This window comes from Pteropus vampyrus, unplaced genomic scaffold, assembly GCF_000151845.1.
Source record: "Pteropus vampyrus isolate Shadow unplaced genomic scaffold, Pvam_2.0 Scaffold400, whole genome shotgun sequence".
Lineage (NCBI taxonomy): Eukaryota > Metazoa > Chordata > Mammalia > Chiroptera > Pteropodidae > Pteropus > Pteropus vampyrus.
Window position 1 is genome coordinate 602579 of NW_011889181.1, and position 17346 is coordinate 619924.

A 17346-nucleotide genomic window follows, 5' to 3' on the forward strand; every position below is an offset into this window, starting at 1 on the left:
GGATGTCTGTGCAACGGCTTTGTAAACTGCAAAACATAGCCTTTAATTTATGGGTGTTTTTAATTGTTCTTAATTGATTGATCTCACAAGGGGCTAGTTTCTCTGGAAATTAAACCAACATGCATTTTCCACCATCTGTTCGAAATGTGCCCTGGCAGAGAGAATTGAAATTTCCCCAGGTCCTATTCTTGCATTCAAGCCAAGCAGGCTGAGTGAAAACCAGTCTCTGTCAGATCAAAGATGCTGCTGGGATACTGTGCCAGTGAGTGCAGTTGGTGTAATCGGATTTGGAAGTGATTCCTTCAGCCACAGGGAAGCACTCAGCATTCTGTTTCATTAAAGTGACTCCAGTGCAAAGGTGCATAAATCACAGTGTGGCAATTTACCCAAATTAGAGTACAAACCAGAGATCATTCTAGTGAAGTCCTCTTATGTGGAACCAATCCTGAGTTAGCTCCAATCTGTACAAACGCGCTCTCTGCTAATCCTTTGCCTGTTGTAGCAGGCAGCCATCACCACACACAGCACCATCCCTTCTGTACTTCTTCACAGAGCACAAAATCTTCCAGAAGTTCTCTTGGGAAAGGAGGTAGAAGGAATATCTAGAATCCCAGGTGGGCATTTTCCATCAGCCTCTATACTAAGTCTGTTAACATTCACATAGCCACGATGTTCTGGCTAAACGTGAAGGCTCTGATGTGATGGTCGTTTTATATAGAAGCGATTCCCTTGTGCAAAGTTCTGGATGTTTCTCACCAAAGGATATATCAAAACAAGAAATAAGATGGAAACTTTATTGAGAAGCAATAAAATGTAAACTTGATAATTGCAGTGATAAACAATTAATAATGATGAATGATCACACGAGCAAGGGTCCATCCTGCTGTTAAAGTTCATAGCCAAATGTGTAAATATGTGGTCTGGCTATGGACAGATAAACGCTTGGTTACTCTGGGCACATGTAGCACTTGAAGAGCTAGAACATTCATCGCCCCACCCTTAGCTAGGGTTCTCTTAGTACTACATGCCCACCTTCAATGTCTGCATCAAACAGCTCTGTCATACTCTCCTTAAAAACTCTTCGATTCCTCTGCCAGAGTCAGAATACTAAGCTGACTCCAAGTCTCGTGCCTAATAATGCTAGCATAGGATGTTCTCCTGCATACAAAGTTTCATCCCACGTCATTAGAGTCTTGTGCTGCTTTTTCACCTTTAGGGCTTCATTGATTCATGCATTCGTTCTACAGTCATTGGCCACTGACTTTGGGCAGAGCTCGTATAAATGCCTTAATCTTGAGCCTTTAAAATCACTAACCCCTCCTACTGCTTTTCCCACTCTGAGCAGATGATGCCCTCTGCTTTCCAAACTAAATGTTGGCATTCCATATTGAAAAGACAAGCCAGACTCCTAGAAATCACAGGATACATGGGGTTCTTTCCCTGTTATTCTAACCTCAAGCCATCCAACCCAGGTGGAGCAGCAGGTAGATGTATTTAAAATAAGTTTGCAAGAAATGAGACATTTTGCATTTTTAGGACAAGCAGGGCATTTGAAATTTAATTTGGATTAATCAGGAGATATGGCAGGCAGTGTCCTAACCATTTATAGTGGAGATCTGAAGTTGGGGAAGAGCACAGAGTGGCTATGGGGGTATAGACGGCTTCCTCTCTGGGCGTCGATCAGTCCTAGCAAAAGCCAAAGTTTGCCAAAAACATCAAGAGTAGAATGAATAAATAGATTATGGTCTTCCGTTCAATGTAGTATGGATGAAGATGAACAAAATGAAGCGAAAGTGAATTTCGTAAAACTACATGTAGCCACAAGGATGAATTTATACAACAATGTGTTGTATCAGGATTGAAAGAAGCCAGACACATACACTCAAAAAATGCATATTGTACGATTCTATCTATATCAAGTCCAAAAGTAGAGGAAACGAACCTATTAGAAGTCAGGGGAGCAGCTCCTGCTGGGACAGGTGGGTAGAGATTGAGAGGAGACACCAGTGCTATTAGTGTTCTCTTTCTGGACCTGATTGTAACATGAGCATATTTACTTTGTGATAACTTATTGAGCAGAGTACTTATGATCTGTGCATGTCATATGTGTGACAGTCATTAAAGAAATCCAGATCTTGGGTTGGTCTGAGCTTTTCCGTGGGAATTGGGCTTGCAAGAACAAGGTAGAGCTCCCAGAATCTCTGTTCGGTCCATTTCTAGAGTCACGGGAAATGACTCAAAACTCTGAGTAGCACACTGGAGCAACAGTGGCAAATGAGGCAGGACAAGGTAGGGACTGCACTGGCTTTGGAGATCACCCGACATCAGGTCTTGGGAGCAAGTCCCACAAAATGGTAGAGCCGAGATAGCTGGTATTTAGTATTGGCTTCAGTGCTGGTTGGCCAGAACATGCATATGTGTAGACAGTAGAAGCTCAGATCTGTTATGTTTAACTCTCAGGAAGCCACACGGCTTTCTCTCTTAAGTCACGTCCTTGTACTGTGGACAGTGGGATCAATACAGACTGTGGGACTGTGGCCCTGATTTTCCAACAAGGGAGAGTGGCATTTGTTTCTCAGAAGAGCAAGTTGCTAAGGCAAAAAATTGCCAGACTTCTTTTTCAACTGTTGGCCTGTGCGAAGAGACTTGGCTTGATGGAAGGTGATGAAGGAAAGCTTTTGGAAAGAGAGTGACTGAACGGGCTCAGCACTGATGGGGAAGAAGGAGTTTTTGTGGGGTTGTACCACAGTGGGACATAGCAAGATAGGAAGGCATATTTGAATAAGATAATGGGAGAAGCATAAAGAAAGGAGAGTCTTTGAGGATTCAGAAGCGAGGAGGCCAGGCAGCTGGTCATGGGAAAGGCGTGGGGTCTGCTGACTTGCTACAGACCTGCTCTTTGATTCCAAGTCTTGCATTTCCAAACCATGGTCACAACCAGGGAGTCAGTGAGGAGCCAAGCCAAGATAATTGTCCTCAGGCAGAGGCATGAAGATGACTTTTCCTAATGGACTCCAAATATTTGGAGCCATTTACCACTAAAACCATCACTAAAAGCAGGCTATGGATCCTCTTTGGGTGTTCCAGCCCCAACTGGGGTGGATAATCTTGATCAAGATCCTGCTTGCAATAGGGCAATGGACTCAGAGAGACAAAAACCAGATTTGTCCCCAGCTTAGTGTCTGTCATCCATAAAAAATGATCAGTGACAGAGGGAGGTGTGCCTAGTGCTGGGAAAAAACAACGTATGATCAGGGGTAACGTTCAGCGTAGCTCCCTTCGGAGTGAGCAGTTGTGATCATCTTTCTCTCTCAATGTTTACTATGGTTGTCCTGCTGGGGAGTAAGATGAAGAATGTGTTGGGAAATCATTGAAACACAGTTACATAAGTATGTCTAATTTCCTGGCACAGGGGTTTTAAGGCATCAGAAGCACACCTGGCTAGTTAGCAAATTTGCAGGATATCTTAGGAAATCCCAGAGGAAGGGGTTTCTTTTTAGTCCATAAAATACTTACTGAAAGCATTGTTATAGGAAAATTTTATTTAGGAGAGTTTCTTTGAGCCTGGAGCAGCGCACCAGAAAGTGTAACTCATGACAACATCTGCTCTTGCCTGCCCCTACCCAGCTCCCCATCCAGGCATTTCTTTTGCAAAACACGTGGTACCCTGATTCAGGAGAGATATCTGGATAGCATCTGACCCCGCCCAAAAGGTGTGATTAATAGTTTGTTGATCTCAAGCATTTTGATGCAATGTCCAAAAGAGCAGGGAAATCTCAATAAAAGGGTATTATCGATCTTCTTCAGCCAGTGGGTAGAATTTCCATCCCGAAGCCAGGCTGAGATCACCAGATTTCCAGAACAAATAATTCCTCTGGGGCTATAGGGACCTATTGAAGCTGGATTAGTGGGAATAAAGAACTTGAGACAGTCAGGCACAAGCAGAGTGGGTCGCTGAGGTGACCTCTCTGAGCCCTGGCTCTCTTGACTCCATGCCCACCCAAGACTTGGCACACTGTTCACCCCGAGTCAGTCACTGTTGTCTCCACTGTCTCCCCCCATAGAAGGGGCAATAAATGCACCATCGATCACAGACTAAAAATTGGGTGATTTCTCAGATGGGTTCAGATTTGCCAGATTTCTCTCTCCCAATGACATGGGACTGACAGTTTACTAAACTGCTCTGTACTTCAGTTTCCTCATGTGTTAAAGCCAGATGGTAAGTCTACGGCCATGCCACTCTGAACAAGCCCGATCCCATCTGATCTCGGAAGCTAAGCAGGGTCGGGCCTGGTTAATACTTGGATAGCAGACCACTTAGGAAGACCAGGTGCTGTAGACCTGAAAAATAGGGATTGTAAACTGACAAGGTCCTTGCAATCTGTGAGGTCAACCAAGGGTTGCCTCACCTAAAAAAAAAAAATTATTTTAAGAAAATAAAAATAAAAATAAAGTGGAATGGTAATACCTTGTGCTACTCATGCAGCTATTGTGAGAGCTAAATGAAATTTATGAGATTTGGATACATAGCACAGTGCTGGGGCCATAGTAAATGCTGCATTTACTATAGCAGGTGTGGTTTTAAACCCATTATGAGCCTTTAACAACTTGATTTAAATAAGATGATCCTGAGGGGTTAGATGGAGCAGGCAGTTTAGAATGTATAACCAGAGTGCATTTGGAATAAATCCTGGAAGAGTGACTAGAAGCTCCTCAGAGGATGGCATACTGGTTACCTCAAAGGAGCCCTACTTGATGGCACCTATGTGTCCCAAACCTCTACTGTCACTAAGACTTACATTTCTGAGTATGTCTCAGGGAACAGGAGCAGGTGGACAAAGCCTTCAAGAAGCCCATTGTGTGGTATGCAGCCAGAAGGCAGGTGGGGAACACTGACCAAGAGTGATGGGCAAAGGCTGGTCTTTTGGGGGCTTGTCAAATAACAGTCATTTCAAATGTCCCCAGATGAGCAGCCTTGCCCCTGGATGTTCTTCTCTTAATTTAAAAAAAAGAAAAGAAAAGAAAAGAAAAGAAAGAAAGGCCCATAAAATTTAAAAGAAATGTACGCCATGCGTTTCTGAGAATTTATTCTTCATTCATCAAATCTTTTGTTTTCTGAGTCGTTTGGAGCCTGCTAAGACTAACGAGCCCTTTTCAAATGTCTTTAAAAAATCTTTTTTTCTTACAAGGACATTCAGAGGCTTTGAAAGTTGTTCCAAGGGTAAAAATAATAATATTAATAATAAATTGCTCAAAATTCTCAACCCTTGCAGGTTCAAAATTTACTTAACACTCTGAACCCAGGGGACTTGAATTATGACTGGAGTTTGTCATTTCTTGTTTATGGAGCTTTTCCAAAGGAGAGAAATAAACCACATGGAGGTTCACTAGTGTTCACTGTGTGGTTCATAGCCATGCCTACAGCCCAGGAGATTTCCAGAAACTTCTTATCCTAAACCTCCAGAGGAAGGCCCCCTAACTCTGTGGCATCAGTGAGGCCAGGTTGCAGTCGCACTGACTTATCAGGCTGGTTTACTTTTGGCTGGTGGATCAAAGCCTTCTCAGAACAGTTCTCTGGTAGGGTATATAATCTATGTCACATCAAATGGGCGATATGTCACATCAGATGACTGCTGGGTGGGGAGAGAACTATTTTTCTTTGGGGCATGTACAAAAGAGCCTACCACCATGTGGCTGCCCTTGAACACTGTCATCTGATGACCTCTGGTGGTGGAATTTTTCCCAGCGTGTGTGATCTATGTTTCTGAGCCAAGCCATCCGACCATGTTACATTTTCCTACATTCCTTTCCTCCTGTTTTGTCATTCACATTAAGCAAGGAGCAAGAATCAGTTGCAAACACCTAGAGTAAAGTGGTGCATGTGCCTGACCGGACTGCCATTTCAAAAAAGTTGCCTGATGCCTTCTCTTCCAGTGAACTTCTGATTTCCTATAGAAAGAGAAGGGAGACAACATGAAGGAGAATGTGACATCCACATTTGTTTTCATTTTGCTACTTTTTCTCAACACCAATCTTCTGAATGGTAAGTAAGAGAGTGTCCTGCTCTTTAATTCAAATCCTGAGGTGTTTTCAGAAAGAGTGGAGAGTCAGTCCATCATAGTCCTCTCGTTATGAGAAATGAAAATGTACATGCCATTTGCTGCTATTCGGTTATTTGCAAAATGTTTGGCGTTAAAATAGATTCAAAAAATCAATACAAATGAATTAATGCAATTAATGCAAAAGCTTGTGATTGTGTTCTGACTTTCATCCTTATTCTGGGAGTGCAGTGAAACAGCTCTAAATACCTCATCTCTGTGGGTTTCCATATTTTCAAATTGAGGGAATGATGCTTCCTCCACCTCAAATGAAATAATGTATGTGAAAACTCTTTGGAAAACTATTAAGAGACATAAGAGATTGCTGTTACATGGTGGGAAATAGGTACAGACAACTCTGTTTTCTGTGCTAATGGGGTAAATGAAGTTCAGAGCTACACTAGACTGTGTGTGTCTGTGTGTACATTTCTGTGTTCCTAGCCTTTGTATTTCTGGGTGTGTATACCTTGGGATATATCTGTGTGTATATTAACTTCTCCTATGTACCTTATTGCTAATGCTTCTCTGTATATACCTGTGTATCATCTGCATGTGTACCTCCCTGCATGTGTACATTTCTGAGTGTCTACCAATCTGTACTTCTCTAAGTATGCACCTATATATATTTCTGTGTGGAGTGCGGGTGCATGTTTCTGATATAGGCTCTATGTGGGCGTACATGTGTACCTGTGTGTATGGTACCTATATAGTTGTCCTTGTGTTTGTGTGCAACAGATAGTAGACAGTCCATTAATTTTAACTGTCTCCTCTAAAAAAGGTGAAAGGAACATTTGATTAATTGTAATTTCACTACTTTATTGTCTTCTATTGGGTCTCCTAGAGATACTGCTAATAACCAGTGAAACGTGAAAGAGATAAACTTTCAGAGAAAGAGGAAAAGGAAAGCCGTGATCAGTATAATCCACGGGGAAACTTTAAGTACTCAAATAATCAACAATTGCCCTAACTGGCTTCTGAGTATGCTTATTATTAACCAGAGGGTTTGGGGTTTCTTTAACAAACTCTTTTTTCTACTTCACACAGTCCTCCTCAGCCATGACCAAAACAAAAACAAAAACGAAGCCTTTGCTTCAACCAGTGAAATTATCCAGAAGAAATTTTTCCTAGAAGTGAGCAGTGTTAGAAATATTAGCAAAGCCCAGGCTGGCTGCCATGGATCATTTTTTGTGGGCCTGGAAACTGGAGCGTAGCTCATCTCCATTTGACACTTTCAGCCCGGTGTCCTCAGCCCCACCCCGAGCACTGTGTCATACCAGTCCATTAAATTCTTCTTTCAGAGCAGTTTTGCCAAGGGCCCCTTCTTCCCATCCAGGTTCTCCTCCAAACTTGCTCATTCTGATCTGCTCCTCAGCTAGAAGTTCTGACCCCAGGGCTAGCACAAGGGGTGAGACACAGGTGTGAGAGAAAAGAGAGAGAATACTCAGAGTTACTGAGACCAGAACCTGCCAGCCCTCCTCTCTGCTCTTAAATTCCTGAACCAAACATGTGGGCATCCAGCTCAGCCAAAGAGAGGATTGATGGGGGTTATGTGGATGGATGTGGCTCCCTAGCTCAGCAGCGTCAGAGCAAATTCTCAGCGTCACTGATCCCTTCTTCGGACCTGGCAGATAAGGAAGAGAAGAGGAGGCTGACTCACCAAGAGCTTTGGGGATTAGGCAACTAAAAAATGCTATCCCCTTGACATTGAATTGTATATATCACCTCTCTCGGACTTTCTAGCCTCCAGCTGGGACCGGATACAGCTCTTAGATAATAATAATCGCTTATAACCAGGAGAGCAGCTACCCACTTCTTTACTTATTATCATGCTTCCTACCCCAAAAAAGAGACATAGAATTACAAGGAAGTCCTTTGTCCCTCACCACATAAAGACCCAAGGAGAGAGGAGGAAATGTAAGATAAAAAGGTACTAAAAACCAAGATTCGAAAATAGGGGTGGGGACAATGGGGAGATATACTGAGACTGGGTCATAGGTCAAAGATGAATGGAATTAAGGAAAAACAAAAGAGAAAGAAAAGAAAAGAGACGGGGACAGGAGAACGAAGCAGCTAAAAGGAACATCAGTGACATAATGAATGACTCAAAGACCGAAGACTGAGTTCACGGTTTGGGAATGGCAGAAAGATACAGAGGTAGTGAGCAGAGTGGAGACGTGCCAGAGGGCATGTCATCAGCAAAGGGGGAGGATTCATTTTACGGTCACCCTTGTGCTGTGGGCGGGTATCAGCTTTGTAGGCGCCGTGGGATTACAGAGGGACCACACTCTCTTCAGTTCATATGTATCCATCGTGCTCTTGATCCTCACTCTTTGTTGAAATTTTACAGTTAGTCACTTGACCTTAGGTTATTGGTATCTTCATCTCGCAATGCGCGCGTGCGCGCGCGCACACACACACACACACACACACACCACTGCAAATATCCCCTAGCCCCTGCCCTTCTTCCTCTCTCCATCCTGCCAACATCGAGGCAGCCCGCAGAGGAGGGTTCCTAGATGCTAATGCTCTGGCATTTCTGAGCCCTCCACCCCCAGGCGTACTAACCCCAGACTTCATCGCTGGCACAGTCCCATCAATCTGCTTCTGTGACCAGCAGAATGACTTAAAAGGTGAATGAACCTTAATACTGACTCTGGTAACTTCTGTCTTTTTTTCTTTCTTTCTTTCTTTTTTTCTTTTTTTTAGGACAGTCACCTCCTGGAAAACCTGAGATCTTTAAATGTCGCTCTCCTGAAAAGGAAACCTTCACCTGCTGGTGGAAGCCTGGGGCAGATGGAGGACTTCCCACCAATTACACGCTGATTTACCACAAGGAAGGGTAAAAATTCCTCCTCTCTCCTATCAAACCCCACATGAGAGTTCTCACTCTCTTGGCCAAAATGACATTGGTTCTGAGTTAGTTTCCCCACTTCCCTGGGTTGGCACTGATAAGGTTCACACTTTTGGCGGAAGAGACTCAAACATCCAGGTCCACATTCTCTGGCTAAAGTCTCTCAATGCGCATAAGCTCATCAGCCACAAAAGCAATACGACATACAGCGTTCCCCCTTATCTGCAGTTTTGCTTTTCATGGTTTCACTTACCTGCAACCAGCCACCATAGTTCCATAGTTTAAAACTATTAAATGGAAAATTCCTGGAATAAACAGTTCATAAATTTTAAATCTCGTGCCATTCTGAGTAACACGATGAAATTTTTCACTATCCTGCTTCATCTCGCATGGGATAGGCATCATTCTTTTGTTCATTGTATACACACTGTATGTCCTAGTTGCCCGTTAGTCACTTAATAGCTGATGATCACAATGACTGTCTCAGTATGGAAGTGCTTTTGTTCAAGTAACTTTTGCAGTAGCGAAACGCTACGTCTTCATCTCCTCGCATAGGCATTGTATCATCTCACATCATCACAAAAAGGGTAAGTACAGTACAACAAGATACTTTGAGAGAGAGAGACCACTTAACTTTTGTTAGAGTATATTGCTATAATTGTTCTATTTTGATACTTACTGTTATTAACCTCTTCTTGTGCCTAATTTATAAATTAAACTTTATCATAGGTATGTATACATAGGAAAAACTTTGTAAGTATAGGGTTCAATGCTATCCGTGGTTTCAAACATCAACTTTGGGTCTTGGAACATATCCCCCACGGATAAGGGGGCTACTGTAGCAATGTTTCCAACTGCCTGTCCCAAACTTAGGTTGCAGCCCAAGGTCACACATAAGTGTTTACTAAGTGCTAGTCAACTTTAGATGTTTTCTATAAACCTTGTACTATTTATAATTTTCTGTCGTAATCATTACCTTTGCACCATAAAAGGATTATTATGCAATCCTTGACAACCGCGGTATGGTAACTTTTCAAACTTGTTTCATGTCCAAGAAAACAAAGAGCCCTATAAGGAAAGGAAAGTGAGGATTTTTCCTTAAGAAATTGCCAATCTAAAATCTGTGATTTCCCAGAGGGCATATTTGGAGCTAAGGTTGCCTTGCAGACTAAAAGAGATCATCTCTGGGTGAAGGCTTTGTTAGACTTCAGCGAGACCCTTCTGGAAATTCAGGGAGCGCTGTCTCCTTCCCCAGTGAAGAAAACAACAGCTGGTCCATTTCCCAATGCCTGCACTTTGCTGTACACAAAGCTGTCATCCCTTCTGGGACCCAAAGGGGTGTCAAGTAAACAGATTTCAGGAGCTCACACCAGCAACCCAAACGGAATACACCTCCACATCAGTGTAGTGTGTCTTACATCGAGGCCCCCAGCCTAATGTGAGCCACCTAATGAGCCACTTGGGCCTGAAATATCTCCCTTCACAGTCACATTACTCTGTTGCTGACTTCGTGCAATCTGAAATATACTGACATCGGTCTTTATTCCCTTCAAGCTTTTTTCAATAAAATGTAATTCAACATATATAATGCAATGCTGCATTGTGCACGGCCCCTCGGTGTTTATGTGCAAGGGGAAGTGCCTGTTTCCTGAGATGACTCGATGGCAGTACGGTAGGTAGAGTGGGACCTGGGTTGTTGAAAGTTCAGGTGTTTATTGGCAGGGGCATCTATCACAATGCTCACACACACACACACACACACACACACACACAAACTGTAGAAAGGAAGGGTTGATAAGAAGCAGAGTCCTTAAGGCTCTAAAATGACACTTCCACCCCCTTCTCCAGCATTCTCTTCCCTGTCTCACTCCCAGCTGACATAAAAGGCAGGGCTCAAAAGCTTGGGGAGCTGCTTTTCAGCTCCGATCCCCCAAATCCAGTGGTATTGTTCTATTAGGGAAAAAAACAGACTCTCTTTTACTCACTCCTAATGTATTATTCATTGCAGAGATACAAACACCCATGAGTGTCCAGACTACAAAACCGGTGGCCCCAACTCCTGTTACTTTAACAAGAAGCACACCTCCATCTGGACAATATACATCATCACAATAAACGCCACGAACCAGATGGGAAGCAGTTCCTCGGATCCACGTTATGTGGACGTGACTTACATCGGTAAGGGGAGGGGCGATGGGTGAGGAATTCGTTACTCCATTATGGATTTATCAGCAACCAAACTCGGTTTGAGTCTCCTTGACTTACAGATGGATCACCAAAAAGAAAGAGGAGAAAATTTACGATAACCTTTTCAACTGAATATTTTTAACCAATTTTTATTGAGTCATTCGTGGCAGTAAGATGGGCACTTGGGGTCCTTGTGTTTCTGTGCTTTCCCTTCACCTTTATTCCCATCCCCTTGCACCCAACAGGAATATTCTACTTATGTGTCCCTTATCAATCCTTTCCTCCCACCCTACTCCTGCAATCGATGCCCCCTTCTTCCTTGACAAGCTGGGATTTCTTTTTGCTCTCCCCCTGGAGGACAGAGATCCTTCATAGAGTAGCAGCTCTTAGAAAGAGTCTATCTACTTCCACTGCAGAACTAGGTCCAGCTGCTTTGCCCTAAATTCAATTCTCAATGTATATATACTCTTTAGCAACTAGAGCCATTCTTTCAAAAATAAAACAATTGGGGAGTAAATAGTGCTACTTGAACAGGAGGCTGAAGGCCAAGATCATAAGTACAACATTTGGAGAAGTCATTGACAAAGTAAAACAAAGTCATTCTGAGAGCTGCTTCTTGCTTTGAATGATCAACATGGAGCTGCAGGGCAATTAGGCATCACTGTAGTGGCATGTGTGGTTTGTCAGAGATGACAAAGGGAAACTTAGGTCAAGAGATTGTTAGCCAGGACAGGATTCAGCCCTCATCTTCTATGATAATCTAAGGAGCAGCTGATTAGGTTCAAGCTCACCCAAGTCTTCCCAATTTACCTAATACCACCGGACATGGAAAATTAGGCTAAGACTCTCAAATATTTACTTGCATATCATCGCATTGCCATGTTATCAGTGGCTAACTTTTACAAAGTTTCCCATACCAAATAGTTTGCATTTAGATATTTTCTTCCCCCAGCAAACCATTGCAATGAGCATTGGGGTGGAAACTGGATTCGATCTTATTTTAAGAAAATCAAAAATGTAACCCCACTGACAAGTAGAAATAAAATAAGTTCCAGTCATATAAATTTACTTGAGATATGACGTCTTTAAGATGCTAAATGCCAAATAATTTCTTTTTTATGAGCTCTTTCTTGAATTACCTTGCCCTCAAAGATGAAGATATTTAGTATATGAGGGCAAAACAGTGAAAGCAAGAGAAGATCTAAAATGAGCAACTCTTATAATGAATGGTATCCACACACACACACAAAAATGAGATTACTAAAGAAGAGTAGTATGTTTAAAAGTGAAATCAATGAATGGATCAAATTCATATTGACTCTGGAAAACATCTACTCCTGAAAGAATGTGTTGGACCATATTTTTCAAAATCATGAAAGACGTGTTCATATAACCCTGCCATATACAGTACAAGCCATGGATATTCATCTAAAAATCAGTGTTAACTGCAGTACATTTTCTATCAGCTTGACTCTCATCCAGTGATAACACATAAGACAGAAAGACAACATTGGCAGATAATGTCCAGAAATAGACTTCATTGTTGTTGTTGTCATTGAATAATATTTGTCATTGAATAATGTTCTCAACTAGGGCTATTTGCCTTCCAGAGGATATTTGACAATGGCAGGGAGGGAAGACGGGGGGTACTACTGGCATCTAAACGGTAGTCTAGAGATGCTGCTAACTATCCCACAATGCTCAGGACACACCCACAACAAAGAATTATCTGGTCCAAGGTTCAAATAATGCTGAGGTTGAGAAACTGCTTGAAAGGATTCATCCTGAACTTTACATGCACTTTTGTACAATACTTTTTGATCAGAGGCATTTCTTAGGATTGTGTTTAACTTCAAACTTATATTAAATAACCAATATTTGTTTAGTAAATACATATAAAATAATCTTAGGTATTTACTTAGTAACATATAAGCATAAGGATTAGTGGCCCATTTTCTAAAGTTCATTTTGTAGATAATTGTAGGTTATAACGCCAAGTACACTGTAGTTATACTCACTCTATGCCACCTGGTGTGGAGACTGATTTGAGGAGGTCATAAACGAAGAAAGAAAATGCTACCGACCAGCAAGACTCAGACTAGGGTAAGACAAGCCAGCACCCTTGGCCCCTCACTCTTAAGGAGGCACTCACAGACCTGTACTTGAAGGAACTCGAGAGTAAGTACCTCCTTAATTATTTTTTTATTGTGGTAGAATACACATGATGTAAAATTCACTCTTTTTACCATTTTCGAAGTATGCAATTCAGTGGTATTGGTTCATTCATAATGCTACGCAACCATCGCTGCTAATTCCGGACCCCTTTCATCACTCCAAAAGGAAATTTTATACCCTTTCAGTAGTTACTCCAGATTTCCCCCCGTTCCCAGCCCCAAAGCAACCATTAATCTGCTTCCTGTCTCTATAGATTTGCTTATTTTATATATTTCATATATATGGGATGATATAATATCTGGCTTCTTTCACTTAGCATAATGTTCTCGAGATTCATCCATGTTGTAGCAGGTATCGGTTCATACTTTCTTTCTCTTTATGGCTGAATAATGTTCCATTCTATAGATATTTTTTATCTATTCATCAATTGATGGACGTTTGAGTTTTTTACACCTATTAGCTATTGTGAATAGCACTACTATAAACATTCATGTACAAGTTTTATTTGAACACCTGCTTTCATTTCTTTTGGGTATGTTGGCTGGGGCATGAAATTGATGGGTGACATGGTAATTTTATGTTTAACTTTTTGAGTGGCTTCCAGAATTTTTTCCATAGCAGGTACACCATTTTACATTCTCACCAGCAATGTATGAGGATTTCCATATCTCTAACATGTCACTTGTTATTTTTTCATTTTTTGAATTCCAGCCATCAGTGGGTTTGAAATGATATCTCATTGTGATTTTGATTTACATTTCCTTAATGACTAATGACACTGAGGATCTTTCATGTGCTTGTTGGCCATTAGTGTCTCCTTAAATTTTGCACCCTACACATCTCCCTTGCTTAAATCTGCTGACTAGCACCTGACCTTAAATACAAGGTGTCTCATAACCATAGTGGAGTGAAATGGTAAGTCACATAGTTCTATGTTCAAATATCACTTTTACTAAATATGGAGGGGTTTTTTTTCCTACCTACAGTTGAACCAGACCCTCCTGTGAACCTGACTTTGGAATTAAAACAGCCAGAAGACCAAAAATTATATCTGTGGATAAAATGGTTTCCACCCACCCTGGTTGACGTAAGATCTGGTTGGCTCATACTCCAATATGAAATTCGATTAAAGCCTGAGAAAGCAACTGAGTGGGAGGTAAGTCAACCAGAAGCTTTTGGAAAGAACCATGTTTTTTGGCAAAGATGAAGCCCTTGAAACCGAGAACAGATCCTTCCTCCTAATATTGGGCCATCGTGTTGCCCTCCTGATGCTGATGTGACCAACCCAGATGTGGAAAGGCCTTCTCCCCTCCACTGGGATTGATGGAGGAGCATCTTCACAGCTCTCCCAGGGCTAGTTCCTTCCTTGCACTGAACAGCCTCTTCTACTAGGTTTCCATACACCTCCCTCAGGATATCTTAGATCTAGACGCCTATGAGATGACTTAAATGGCACTACTTGGGAGCAAAAGTCTCCGTGTAACCAGTTGATTGTTATTAGTATTTTTTATTCATTTTAAAATACTTCAATGTTAAGACATAATACAGTAAATTATAGGCATTATGATATTCTACTCTTAAATACTTTAGTACATGACTCTTTTAAAGGGGGAAGATTTCCAAACATAGCCAAAATAATAGGATCATATATATAGAAAACTAATTAAAATTCCTTAATATCATTTAAATAGCCAGTCCACATTTTAATCCCCCAATTGCTTCAATATACTCTTTAACAGATAGTTTGTCCAAACAGAAATCCGCCCCAGGACAATACATTATGGCTGGTTGTTATATATATATATTTCTTTAGTCTCAACATGCCCAGGAGACTGGGCCACTTGTCCCACAGACTGTCTTACCTTTTGCATTTTTCTGATTAGTTCTTCATGGGGTCATTTCATTAATTTATCTGACTCCATATTTTCTGTGACCAGACATTCGATCTAAAGACTTGATTAGATTCACATTGAACAATTTGGAGCAAGAATACTTCAGAGGTGATATTATATGCTTCATATTGAATCATATCAGGAGACACAAACCATCTGGTTGACCTACCATAAATGATGCTAAAACTGACCCCTGGATTAGGGAGATCACAATCTGATCCCTTGACTGTAAAGTCACATTTAATTTGTGCACTACTGCTTCAACATACATGAGTGCCAATTCTCTTCCACCTAGTGGTTTTATACCAATAAATAATCCTTGAATCAATTATTTCATTAGAGTTTACAAAATAGTACTTTTCCAATTTTATTGACTATTTACTACCTTCCATAAAGGAGAATTTAGAAGGCAGGGGATAGGGAGCAGAATATATGTCTTTCTTAAATAGAGTTCCAAATGGAAAGATAGAAAACCTGTTAATTTTTGTGTGAATCATGTTCATAAATAGGAAAAGATGGGCTGATGGAATGAAATGGTGAGAACAGGGTATCTACTAAGTCTGACTGTCTGGCCTCACTCCTTCAATAGTTTATTATCTAAGAGATATTCTCTTTCTTCAGAACACAAGTCAGAGTGACTTCTGTTTTTCTTGTTCCCCCTTAGACTCATTTTGCTGGGCAGCAAACTCAGTTTAAGATTCTCAGCTTATATCCAGGACAGAAATATCTCGTTCAGGTTCGTTGCAAGCCAGACCATGGATTCTGGAGTGAGTGGGGCCCAGAGAGCTCCATCCAGATACCTAATGGTGAGTGACTTAGCGACTTTTTGCTTATATCCTTAAATATTTTTTAAATAGAATAAATGTAGTAAATTTGCATGTGGTAACTACTAATAAAGAAATTATTTTGAGCCTTAGTCAGAAGAATAAGTAGAAGTGGGTTTATCATCTCCCCAACCAACACAAAGACATCTGGAAATACAGCAGTGCTCCCTGAGTCACTGTCATCGAGCATCGAGGACCAGTTTCTAAGATAAACTGCAGATATGGGTTTGGTGTGTCTCAGAGGGCTTTATGGTCATTCTTCCCATCTGCCCCATCTCTATCATTTAGTCAAGGTCATCATCTAGTTCTCCCAGAATTTGTAAGGTAATATCCCATCTCAAAGCCTGAACTGAACTGATTTTCTGTCTCCGATGTCTATTACATGTTGGTCTCTTAGTCAAAGCACAGTAGATAAGTGTCAGTAAACATGGTGGTTTGTGTTCCACAGGAGAATGATTCATCTTGCAATTCTAAAGTACTTTACAGTTTACAAAGTCTTTACCTTGTTTGGTCCTCTCAATCCTCTCAGATATTCAGAGAGAACATAATTTCCATTGGGAATTAAAAGTGAGGAAACCAAAGTTCAGTGAAGTTAGAAGTCTTGCCCAAAACCACATGGTGAAGCTTAGCGCTTGTGACAACTTGCTTGACCAAAGACACGTGTCTTGTCCAGCCCTGGCTCTTCCTAAATAAAAGCACAGGGGTCTAGAAGCAGAAGAACTAGAGTCAAATCCCAGACTGCAACTTTATAGTTACATGCCCATGGGTAAATCACTCTTTGAGTTTCATCTTTACATACAAAGCAATGTATTATAAAGAGGTTAACACAACTGATGGCTTTTAGTAAGAACTTAATCAATGTTAACTTTTATTATTACTGCAACTGACCACGTGACTTTGAATTTCCTCTTTAAGTATCAAATAAAATAACAAAAGGATTTTTAAAAGTGTAGAGTACTATAAAATATATGCAACGTATTAAAATTTAATAATATTGGAAAAATTAAACCCATCATTAATGCTACTCAGTTTAGATTGCTTTTCAGATCAAAAGAAGTTTAGGGAAGTAAAACTTATGTTCAAAGTCTTCATTCATTAGTTTTGTTTGTTCCTTTGTGTTTGATGTTGCTGTATACGATCAAAGCTTTCTGGCTGTTTGCTTTTTTAGATTCCACCCTGAAAGATACCACCGTGTGGATCTTTGTGGCTGTTCTTTCTGCTGTCATCTGTTTGATTATGGTCTGGGCAGTGGCTTTGAAAGGCTATAGGTACACCATTGTCTATCAACTTTCCTCTCAATTATAGTTGTCGGGGATAAC

General features: G+C 41.1%; 1 protein-coding gene and 1 pseudogene across 1 annotated transcript in view; both read left to right on the forward strand.

Moving 5' to 3' along the window:
* PRLR (prolactin receptor) overlaps positions 1–17346 on the forward strand; it is a 39165-nt gene that overhangs the window by 15230 nt on the left and 6589 nt on the right. Inside the window, exons 2-7 of the mRNA XM_011380720.1 lie at positions 5935–6043; positions 8805–8937; positions 10958–11127; positions 14298–14467; positions 15868–16009; positions 17196–17295. Coding sequence (XP_011379022.1) covers positions 5974–6043; positions 8805–8937; positions 10958–11127; positions 14298–14467; positions 15868–16009; positions 17196–17295 — 785 coding nt within the window. The 5' untranslated portion in view covers positions 5935–5973. The remainder of the gene's footprint in view (positions 1–5934; positions 6044–8804; positions 8938–10957; positions 11128–14297; positions 14468–15867; positions 16010–17195; positions 17296–17346) is intronic.
* On the forward strand, positions 4224–4342 carry LOC111731830 (annotated as a pseudogene).